The 13,317-nt window shown below is 36.4% G+C and overlaps 1 protein-coding gene across 5 annotated transcripts in view; it reads left to right on the forward strand.

Annotated features, from left to right (window-relative positions):
* LOC138322672 (uncharacterized) overlaps positions 1-13,317 on the forward strand; it is a 44,561-nt gene that overhangs the window by 10,146 nt on the left and 21,098 nt on the right. For 4 of the 5 annotated variants that reach the window (XM_069266691.1, XM_069266694.1, XM_069266695.1 and 1 more), the window contains exon 2: positions 9,807-10,010. In XM_069266691.1, coding sequence (XP_069122792.1) covers positions 9,912-10,010 — 99 coding nt within the window. In that variant the 5' untranslated portion in view covers positions 9,807-9,911. Of the gene's footprint in view, positions 1-9,453; positions 9,610-9,806; positions 10,011-13,317 lie in introns of those variants that run through there. The other variant, XM_069266692.1, reaches the window with a different exon arrangement.

Genomic DNA, 13,317 nt, shown 5'->3' on the forward strand with positions numbered 1-13,317 from the left:
GGGATTGTAGATGTTCATATCCATAATGTTCCGTACACCATCACTAACGCGATGGGATTGTAGATGTTCATATCCATAATGTTCCGTACACCATCACTAACGCGATGGGATTGTAGATGTTCATATCCATAATGTTCCGTACACCATCACTAACGCGATGGGATTGTAGATGTTCATATCCATAATGTTCCGTACACCATCACTAACGCGATGGGATTGTAGATGTTCATATCCATAATGTTCCGTACACCATCACTAACGCGATGGGATTGTAGATGTTCATATCCATAATGTTCCGTACACCATCACTAACGCGATGGGATTGTAGATGTTCATATCCATAATGTTCCGTACACCATCACTAACGCGATGGGATTGTAGATGTTCATATCCATAATGTTCCGTACACCATCACTAACGCGATGGGATTGTAGATGTTCATATCCATAATGTTCCGTACACCATCACTAACGCGATGGGATTGTAGATGTTCATATCCATAATGTTCCGTACACCATCACTAACGCGATGGGATTGTAGATGTTCATATCCATAATGTTCCGTACACCATCACTTAACGCGATGGGATTGTAGATGTTCATATCCCATAATGTTCCGTACACCATCACTAACGCGATGGGATTGTAGATGTTCATATCCATAATGTTCCGTACACCATCACTAACGCGATGGGATTGTAGATGTTCATATCCATAATGTTCCGTACACCATCACTAACGCGACGGGATTGTAGACGTTCATATCCATAATGTTCCGTACACCATCACTAACGCGATGGGATTGTAGATGTTCATATCCATAATGTTCCGTACACCATCACTAACGCGATGGGATTGTAGATGTTCATATCCATAATGTTCCGTACACCATCACTAACGCGATGGGATTGTAGATGTTCATATCCATAATGTTCCGTACACCATCATAACGCATAATGTTCCGTACACCATCACTTAACGCGATGGGATTGTAGATGTTCATATCCATAATATTCCGTACACCATCACTTAACGCGATGGGATTGTAAATGGAACTATTTAATGTTTGCTTGGAGATATACATGAATTGGTGAAACTTGCAAGTGATACATGTGCAATTAGACCTAAACCTCAACATCACGAATCAAATAAAGGTAATATTTGACCATGCGATAATTTGTGTCCTGTGCCAACCTTTAAGGTAATTATTGTATTACCCATTTGACTAGGTCGCGTCAACCTTGTTCCAAATGTTAGAGATTTGTGAATTTAAAAAGAAGACGTCAAGGTGATACAATCAGCCCCTCAATTTTGACTCGTTAATCAGGTGACGAACAGTTCAACATTTATCTAGTTGTATTTTGGTATTAGTTAGTACTTCTAGCACCAAGATTAAAATAAATTGGGGAACATGGGCGAAGATACAAGCTAAATTCGGCTCAAGAACATATCAAAAAGTCCTTAGCACACACAAACATTTCATTGGCATGTTTTTTAGAGTTACACCGGGATGTTTTGACAATACTAAAGAAAACAAACAGTTCATTAGCTCTTTTTCGTATGGAAATATAATTCACGGTATCTTGTGCGTGAAGGTCTTGACTTGGAAGATGAGCCAAAGAACTACAATGCTGGTCCCGGGCCGGGTATTGGATACACCAGTGGGTCGGTACTTTATACTTCTAGAAGAACATGTGTGTTTCCGCTTAGTATACACGATTATTATAACGATCAATGTACCTGTATTACTTGTTGTTTTATGCCGTGACCTTTGAGATAAGTTACAGGTTTTAAATCACCTATTGTCCGTATAGACTTTCCCATACCATACTGTATGGACATTCCACGATCTAGCCACAATTTAATTTGAATCAGTAAGACACACTATCTACATTTGTAATACCATAAATTAATAAATTCATTGACAAGGCATTATTTGTAGAATTGTTCGCCTTCACTTCTTCCTTTAAATTCGACCACAAGATCAATAACAAAAGAAAAAAGTAATCGCTGAAAGCATTATCCATTCTAACGAAACTCACAGCATACTTTCATAACCTAAAACCGACATGCCATGATCTGCCGTTAGGTCATCGTTACACTGGCTTCTATATTGGAGATCAAAACAATACTAGTATTTTGATTATATTATATATAATATTTATCCGGCTGTCTTTAACTTGTTAAACTTAGAGCGATGGATCTTGTTGTGTGACTGAACAACCTAAAGATGGTGTGCAAGTAGTCTTACTGATCGCTTACTTAAGATGTTGATATAACACGAAAATCAGTTGTTTAGATGCTGTGTCATCCTGTTATATACATCAGTTCTCTATGACGGAGTTTAGGACGGAAAGTCTCCGTTACATAAGGGCGTGTACCAATATGGTGATTAATCGTAAGGATTAAACGTAATGGCGGTGGTATCCTCGACGGTCCGACACGCCTTGGTTATAATTACTACTTAGACTCCATCTCAAGTTCTTAAATTGAATGTTTGTCCATTTTCAATGATTACAAACTTGGTAAACAAGTTTTTTCTTTAAAATTTTATTCGCATTTAATATACTTATCCGGGCAATTAAATTTACATTTTAAGGTCAATTTCACTGCCGCTGATGAAGGTCATTCCGTTCCCTCTCCCCTACGTCCCCCTTCCTAAATATAATCCCCCTTTTCCCTACACACCCTCCCCTACTATCTTCCTCCTCCAATTAATACCCAACCCTCCTGACTCACCATCTTCTGTCTCTGCTCCACATTATTTATCGGATAGCTTCCAAAACAAACACCGTCCTTGACTTTGGGCCGTTTGATGTTAAGATAGGGAAAGCATGTTGACATGGATACCATTGTATAATGGTATTGATATACATGAGCCCATGCTGTAACATACGTACGTCTATAACACATTATAAAAACTTAAACAGACATATACCAATATAATTACCGCTGAACTTTTGACACACACTGAACTTTGACACACTGACAATTACCACTTAACTTAGTCACACTGACAATTACCACTTAACTTAGTCACACTGACAATTACCACTTAACTTAGTCACACTGACAATTACCCCTTAACTTTCACACTGACAATAACAACTGATCTTGCTAACACTGACAATTACCACTTAACTTAGTCACACTGACAATTACCACTTAACTTAGTCACACTGACAATTACCGCTTAACTTAGTCACACTGACATTTACCACTTAACTTAGTTCAACTGACATTTAACACTTAACTTAGTCACACTGACAATTACCCTTAACTTAGTCACACTGACAATTACCACTTAACTTAGCCACACTGACAATTACCGCTTAACTTAGTCACACTGACAATTACCACTTAACTTAGTCACACTGACAATTACCGCTGAACTTAGTCACACTGACAATTACCACTTAACTTAGTCTCACTGACAATTACCACTTAACTTAGTCCACTGACAATTACCGCTTAACTTAGTCACACTTACAATTACCGCTTAACTTAGTTCACAACTGACATTTAACACTTAACTTAGTCACACTGACAATTACCACTTAACTTAGTGACACACTTGTCACACTGACAATTACCACTTAACTTAGTCACACTGACAATTACAACTGATCTTAGTCACACTCACAATTACCACTTAACTTAGTGACACTGACAATTACCACTTAACTTAGTCACACTGACAATTACCGCTTAACTTAGTCACACTGACAATTACCGCTGAACTTAGTCACACTGACAATTACCGCTTAACTTAGTCACACTGACAATTACCGCTTAACTTAGTTAGTCACACTAACAAATACCACTAAACCTAGTCATACCGACAATTACCACTTAACTTAGTCACACTGACAATTACCGCTTAACTAGTCTCACCGACAATTACCGCTTTACTTAGTCACACGACTGACAATTACCACTTAACGTAGTCACACTGACAATTACCGGTTTATGTTTACTACTTCACAAATATATCTACCGATATTGTTAACTAGTTAACTTGATCAAACAGATATCTACCATCTACCGGTATTGTAAACTTGACCACACAAATATTAACTGGTCCATGTATATGTTAACTACTTATCTTGGTCATACTATAGCATACTTTTATTTTTTTTAAAATAACCTACATTTTTACAGCAACATTGTTTTATATAAATCAGTGTTATTAGGATAAATATTGTAATTAGTATGTTATTAGCAGACATATACCAATGTAATTACCGCTGAACTTTGACACACTGACAATTACCACTTAACTTAGTCACACTGACAATTACCACTTAACTTAGTCACACTGACAATTACCACTTAACTTAGTCACACTGACAATTACCCCTTAACTTAGTCACACTGACAATAACAACTGATCTTACTAACACTGACAATTACCACTTAACTTAGTCACACTGACAATTACCACTTAACTTAGTCACACTGACAATTACCACTTAACTTAGTCACACTGACAATTACCGCTTAACTTAGTCTCACCGACAATTACCGCTTAACTTAGTCACACTGACAATTACCACTTAACTTAGTCACACTGACAATTACCACTTAACTTAGTCACACTGACAATTACCACTTAACTTAGTCACACTGACAATTACCGCTTAACTTAGTCACACTGACAATTACCACTTAACTTAGTCACACTGACAATTACCACTTAACTTAGTCACACTGACAATTACCACTTAACTTAGTCACACTGACAATTACCACTTAACTTAGTCACACTGACAATTACCACTTAACTTAGTCACACTGACAATTACCACTTAACTTAGTCACACTGACAATTACCACTTAACTTAGTCACACTGACAATTACCACTTAACTTAGTCACACTGACAATTACCACTTAACTTAGTCACACTGACAATTACCACTTAACTTAGTCACACTGACAATACCTGACAATTACCGAACAATTAACTTAGTCACACTGACAATTACCAACTGAACTTATTCACACTGACAATTACCGCGTAACTTAGTCACACTGACAATTACCGCTTAACTTAGTCACACTGACAAATACCACTAAACTTAGTCATACCGACAATTACCACTTAACTTAGTCACACTGACAATTACCGCTTAACTTAGTCTCACCGACAATTACCGCTTTACTTAGTCACACTGACAATTACCACTTAACTTAGTCACACTGACAATTACAGCTTAACTTAGTCACATTGACAATTACCGCTTAACTTAGTCACACTGACAATTACCGCTTAACTTAGTCACACTGACAATTACAACTTAACTTAACTTAGTCACACACTGACAATTACCGCTTAACTTAGTTAGTCACACTAACAAATACCACTAAACCTAGTCATACCGACAATTACCACTTAACTTAGTCACACTGACAATTACCGCTTAACTAGTCTCACGACAATTACCACTTAACGTAGTCACACTGACAATTACCGGTTTTGTTTACTACTTCACAAATATATCTACCGATATTGTTAACTAGTTAACTTGATCAAACAGATATCTACCATCTACCGGTATTGTAAACTTGACCACACAAATATTAACTGGTCCATGTATATGTTAACTACTTATCTTGGTCATACTATAGCATACTTTTATTTTTTTTTTAAATAACCTACATTTTTACAGCAACATTGTTTTATATAAATCAGTGTTATTAGGATAAATATTGTAATTAGTATGTTATTAGCAGACATATACCAATGTAATTACCGCTGAACTTTGACACACTGACAATTACCACTTAACTTAGTCACACTGACAATTACCACTTAACTTAGTCACACTGACAATTACCACTTAACTTAGACACACTGACAATTACCCCTTAACTTAGTCACACTGACAATTAACACTGATCTTACTTAGTCACACTGACAATTACCACTTAACTTAGTCACACTGACAATTACCACTTAACTTAGTCACACTGACAATTACCACTTAACTTAGTTCACACTGACAATTACCACTTAACTTAGTCACACTGACAATTACCGCTTAACTTAGTCACACTGACAATTACCGCTTAACTTAGTCACACTGACAATTACCACTTAACTTAGTCACACTGACAATTACCACTTAACTTAGTCACACTGACAATTACCACTTAACTTAGTCACACTGACAATTACCCCTTAACTTAGTCACACTGACAATAACAACTGATCTTACTAACACTGACAATTACCACTTAACTTAGTCACACTGACAATTACCACTTAACTTAGTCACACTGACAATTACCGCTTAACTTAGTCACACTTACAATTACCGCTTAACTTAGTTCAACTGACATTTGACACTTAACTTAGTCACACTGACAATTACCACTTAACTTAGTCACACTGACAATTACAACTGATCTTAGTCACACTCACAATTACCACTTAACTTAGTCACACTGACAATTACAGCTTAACTTAGTCACATTGACAATTACCGCTGAACTTAGTCACACTGACAATTACCGCTGAACTTAGTCACACTGACAATTACCGCTTAACTTAGTCACACTGACAATTACCGCTTAACTTAGTCACACTGACAAATACCACTAAACCTAGTCATACCGACAATTACCACTTAACTTAGTCACACTGACAATTACCGCTTAACTTAGTCTCACCGACAATTACCGCTTTACTTAGTCACACTGACAATTACCACTTAACGTAGTCACACTGACAATTACCACTTAACGTAGTCTCACTGACAATTACCACTTAACGTAGTCACACTGACAATTACCACTTAACGTAGTCACACTGACAATTACCGGTTTATGTTTACTACTTCACAAATATATCTACCGATATTGTTAACTAGTTAACTTGATCAAACAGATATCTACCATCTACCGGTATTGTAAACTTGACCACACAAATATTAACTGGTCCATGTATATGTTAACTACTTATCTTGGTCATACTATAGCATACTTTTATTTTTTTTAAAATAACCTACATTTTTACAGCAACATTGTTTTATATAAATCAGTGTTATTAGGATAAATATTGTAATTAGTATGTTATTAATGTCTAGAGTTGATTTGTTTCGCGTTATTTTAATAGAGTGGAAAATATCAAGACAAAACAATAGCAGTTACACACATTTCTTTAATTGCATTCGAAGAGAAAGTACATGTATATGAAACATAAATTGGCATTGTTCAGATAAAAATGAGTAAAGATAATACATACTTCAGCTTTTTTGCTCTATTCAGTTGTGTATGAATATCATTAAACAAACTTTTCTGTATATAGCTTATTTACGAAGACGTGTATACATTTTTATGAAATAGTAGAATCCCGAGTGTATCTCTAATGAAGCCCCGAGATGTTCCAACGATAACTTAACCAGATAACAACAGTTTGTTCATGTGTTTACATGATAGGAGCTGTACTTTCTGACATAGCACCTCAGATAAAAACAAGCCAAACTGTTTACATGAAAAACTGGGCCAAATGAAGGCACGTGCCCGAATTATATAAATAATATACATAAATTCATTGACGGAATCAAGTAGTAAATGCATTTAGATCGTGTACCATAGTCGACTGGCTGTCAGTCCATAAGGCACATTGAAAATAAGTTTCTCGTGGAAATTGGTCCAAGCTGTTCATTTGGCGTGGACAATTCTTTGACTTGACCTCATTGTAAATTGACAAGGCATATTAATAATATTGAAAATAAAGATAATGAAGTATTATATTTCAAGAATCAGTCTAGAATCATTTTTACACATGACCTATACACCTAAGAACTACAGTGTAAATACACAGACAGCTATGGTTAGGTTCAATAACACACTAATTTCGCTAATTAACCATAGCTAATAATAGTTGCAACGATTACACACTAATCGCTGTCAGTTTTGTTTAGTTGTACTTCCATACGTCACCTGTAACATATGTGTACTGTGCTAAATCATATGTTGCACCACATGGACTCAGGGTAATTAATTTATTTAAAAAAAGGGAAATATTCTAGTAAATGAAAAGATTTGGCCTCGAATCTGGTTGCCATGGTAATGAAGCCATCTGTTCTTGATGATGCGATGGTTCATTAACCTAGAATTTATTTGCGTCATGTGTGTCAAAGTGACGTCATTTGTTTAGGTAACATCCAAGTTTGTCTGAGACTTACTCAATAACTACCGACATGTTACGGACTTTGTACCGAGTGGAGCATTACATTAGCGGATTATAGATGCCTTGGAATAGTACGCGTTCTCTTAGTTCTAACATCGGAGTCTGTTCGGTCTTACTTTCTATGTCTGACTCTTTGAAGTTCAAATGATCGGCATTGTTTATACCATGTCTGGGTAATAATTATTGAGTAGTACAAAACAAGAACCGGATGTGGCGTATTAATCTTCTCACGTTCTCATGTTCCATCTAAAACAGTTGCTATAGCAACGACGGCCAATGGCAATAACATTTAGAGACAAACACACTTTTTGATATCTTTTTAGTTTCTACCTTTGTAAAATGTTATAAAAACTTTCTGTTGCTGAATAAAATCCATTCTTCATAACTTTTTTTCGGTAAACCAATTTTAGATCAAATGATCCACACGTTCTACTCGAGTGAATAACTGGCATACAATTACATGCTATTACAACTATATTTACTAAATATGTATATCGTAATATGATTTATTTGTAACATGTATGATATAATAAGAATTCTTTTTGGTATATTATTTTTCCTGTATTGTCAGCTTTAGAAATATCGGCTATAACAAGGGAGGCGACTCGACCTGCTTCTTCAACAGACAACATGAAAGCTCCGTACTTTGATGGTTATAACAGAATCTTGAGCAAATCGCTTGGTCTCAGATTAGACAAAAACATAGGGTTACATTTCTGTCGGAACCATTTTGCTTCTATAATTTGACATTAGTATCCGTAAATCAGAAGGGAGAGATATACGATTTCAAATGAATAGTTTCCCCGCAGACTCAATTTATGTACATCAAAAAGGTTTCATTACGTATGTGTTTGAACATCCACGTTGCCTTTAGAAGCTGGAAGTCGGCATTAATGTGCTGTATCGTGACTTGAGTCTTTCCTTGCTGACATGTTACGTGTTTTTGTGGTACACAATGGGGAAAACATACTTTAAATCCCTTTAAATATATGTAAACCTCTGTTCTATCACCAATGCATGTTGAAAGTTGCACAAGTGTTTAGTATCACGGATACGTTACGACTACCGATGCCACCACACTGGTCGACTGTAACAATCCCTTAGCTCAGATATATGCCCGTGCCTGATGTAATGGGGTACCTAGTACTACCTACTTTCGGTTTCACCGCCTACACTTTCTGGTGCCAACTTTTAGCCGCTAGCACTGTGAAGTATGTTATTGTGTATACCCATCTTACGGCTGCTAGGTAAACAACATGAATATGACTAACTCTTATAGAAAGCGTTCGTCTCATTTCTTGTGTTAGAGCCACAAGGTTAACTTGCATTGTTTTTGAAGAGGATAATTTTTCCGTCATCTTACGCTTGTATTGTGTCTGGTTATATTGTCGCCGGTGGTGTCATCACAGAGGTACAGCATTATATCAGGTTCTACAAGTTCAAACAGACTAATTGGTGGTACACGTCCTTGACCTTTTGGCCATATTATTTCGGAATGTGCGACAATCAATTCCCCTTCTTTTCTTCTTTATTGTTTTATATGGTAGTTCTCTACTTTGAGCTGTCCTTCCATAACGTTGTCCCTTACAACTGTTTGTTTACTTACAGGACCTGGCTTTGTCGAACCATGAAGATGTGAACACGTTCTACGGTCACGCTGTGACGTGCGGACGGACGGACATCTTATTGACATCGCAATAGACACAGTCCAATATGGTAACTAGCCAGAAACTGACCATCACCCTGACCGGGGGAGGACCTTGGGGGTTTCGTCTGATCGGCGGGGAAGAATACCCATTGCAAATCGCAAAGGTGAGTACTGGTGTTTTTGAGTTTGTGTAATGGTGGCACTCTCCAGTCCAGTTATCCCCAGTATCACTCTAAAGCTATATAGGACACACATTGGTATCCAGTTTCGTATAAGAGGCCATTTTCTGGTGAATTTCTGAATTGACCAATCAAATTACCGCTATTTGCCAGCATCTCGAAGTCTATGATGGGTGCATGCGAAACTCTTCGTTTGATTCGATATGTGCCAGAAGCCATCTTATTTCGTCATACTAGAATAATAGCTTTCTTTACTATTTGATGAAATGACCAATTGAATATGACGTCTATGGAAGGACAAAACTGTTATGTGATGTAGTTAAATGTTCTCAATATTGTCTGAGGAGTCCAAACACGACATCTCGTGTGATTGCCGCGCCTCGACATATTGCCACACAAGCCCTCCACCTCTGGGTCCAGCAACAAACCCGACAGTCTTTACATGACCCTGGTTGTTGTTAGGACGTTAAAGTTACAAGACTAAACCCGCGATGGTTTGGGGCCCTCCATATAACGGAACCTTATTTTGTTCGGGTTATTTTCACCTGATCTGAAAACGGAGATTGCGTACTCTTAGTAAACAGCTGGTTCACATGTGCCCTGTTCTTTTTATTTCGTTGATATTAAAGTCATTTTTTGATAAATTTATTTTAGCATCTGAAATCAGGAAGTAAATTATTACATCATTTTAAAGTTGTTTTTTGCTGTTTTTTTAAGTATTTCGCAATCGCAGGTCTATAATGTTGGATCAGAGTTGCACCGAACCAAATGTTAATGCTAATTATCTGTCAATGTTGTGCACTCAATTCTACCGACAACAGCACTCTCATTTTACTGGTTTCTATGTAACGGTTACACATATCACGTCGCTTTCTTATTTAATTTAGCTTTTCGCGTTGTATTTGTAGATGTCTTACAAGGCCTTGTTGTTTTATGTCTAAGACGTTTTATCGAAATTATATATCATGTTTTATAGGGTTGTTTACATTGGAGGTTTTTATTTTATGATGTTTGTAGATTAATGTCAGTATTGCTTCAGTTGTACTTCATAAATAACCCCTCTACACCCCCTCTCCAAGATGTTGTCCCTGCCATGCCTACAACATGTTGATCAGGTACATTTGTATATAATATGACACCGGTATGATCGGTAGGGAATCCCCTCGGTTCCCAGACCGATAGCTGTATTTGATATCATTGACTATATGACGTAAACATCACGTCAACTTCTCCAAAAAACATATGTTTGGCAATCTGCTGGAACATTCACGTAGCACGAAGTACCATGAGATTTATTTAGGGGTGATATACCAACAGTTTATAGGTCTCAACGAAAATGTTAGAATTAGTAAACGTAAAAATACAGATATGAGATCATCCAATTTTAGACTCAAAAACATACGAAAAAGAAGATGAAAAGATAAAAGAATATGCAATGCAGATGAACAGATTGGCATGTTCCGATCAACCAGTAGTAGATTCAGTAACAATAAAACCAAGAGTGATGTTTTTATCCGACTGTTGTGACCAGTGATTCAGTAACAATAAAACCAAGAGAAATGTTTTTTATCCGACTTGTGTATGTTAGTGATGGCTATAAGGGAGATGTATGTGTGTGAGTACTCTGCCTCCTCCACAAGTATGTGGTAACAGTACAGTCGTGTTACCTACCTACACCAGGTCTCTCTATATATAATATCCACCTACAACACTGTGGTCCTAACTCTCATCTAGTACACCGGACATATAGAATGGAGTGCTTCATCCTCAGCACATAAACATTCATTTCGTTTGCAGTGTTGATATGTTTTAGAGCCGAAACATATGCCATTGAGAAATTAAATGGACAATTTAAACAATGATCGTTTTACAAGTAAAATCACATTTAATTCAGGAAGTTTTGTAGGAACATTGATATTTTTTTTCAAAATTATGTAATAACAATAACTTACATTACAAGAAGCCATTTATCCAAACCCATATCTACAGTCAAAGATATGTAAATCCACAGGGAACAAAGCAGGGCGAGTTAACCAGACAGCTCCTGAGAATAAGCGTCTTTTACTCAATTCATAAAACAATCTTTCGGAATCTGTAAATGACAATATATTCACCAAAATGTCTGACATGGTACGTGGTTCAGAAACAGAAATATCCAATTAATTTATTCAACCAGAATGAAATCGGATAGTGTTTATAAACTTTGACCTCTCGAAAATGTTCCGGTTGATCTGTAAATAAGTCAAGGTCGATATATACTATCGTTTAAAACTCTGTTTAAAATTTTACCAAGATCAAGATAACAGAGGTATTAATAAGACCATTATTACTACATTTCTTTTTTATGTACAGACCGGGTATTAAATGTTACACTGAGATCTAGACAATATTTGGATATTGAAAGAAAAATGAAAAAAAAAAAAAAAATGTGACAATCACAGTAAAGGATTCAACTACTTGTACAACACAGGTTATCACAAAAAACGCTAGCTAAGTGGTCCGTTTTGAGAGTAGCAATAACGACATTGCAAATCGTATAAATATTTCAAAATCTGTCACATCAATGAAGCATCTAAACTCCGCTAAAGCGGTTTAGGAAAGCTACGCATTGCTCTCAGCCTCAAAAGCACAACAAACAAATAACTTTTTATGTAATCGATATGCCTATAAAACGTTCAGGTGATATATGGAGTTAGTCATGTTACAAAATAAATGACAAATATGTGTATTTAATAACTGAGAAGGATAAAGTCGACAGCAAGAGGTGGACGGTATGTCTATCCCAGGTGTCCAGTTACTGTATCATCGTATAATACGTAGCGTGCAGGTGAGGAAGTCACAGTGAACAAAAAGGCCAGGTATTCTCCTGGGTCATGACGCGCTATGTGTGACAAGCACGGAGGCATCTTGTTGTAGAATTTTAGGAGAAGCAAATATGGGGAAACTTCAAGGTAACATTTTACAAAGATATATTAAGGTTTAGTACAATATGAATTCTAATCATATTTTGTCTTAAAGTAGAATGTTTCAATGATTCTTATCTTCATCTGATCAGATATGTTTGTTACTTGCTGTGATTTTTACGTTGTCGATACATGTTGTATAGCCGGTGTCAGTGATAAAGAGTCGGTCACTCACTCTTACGGAACGTCTGGTCCGGATACAAATTTCTATATATTTGTGTTTATTTCTACATTGTGTTTAACTTAGAGTGAAAATGAATGACTGTCGTAACATATTGGAATTGATATGACGATTAATATAAAGGACTTGACACAAACAGTCGATTCAT

Source organism: Argopecten irradians, chromosome 5, assembly GCF_041381155.1.
Source record: "Argopecten irradians isolate NY chromosome 5, Ai_NY, whole genome shotgun sequence".
Classification (NCBI taxonomy): domain Eukaryota; kingdom Metazoa; phylum Mollusca; class Bivalvia; order Pectinida; family Pectinidae; genus Argopecten; species Argopecten irradians.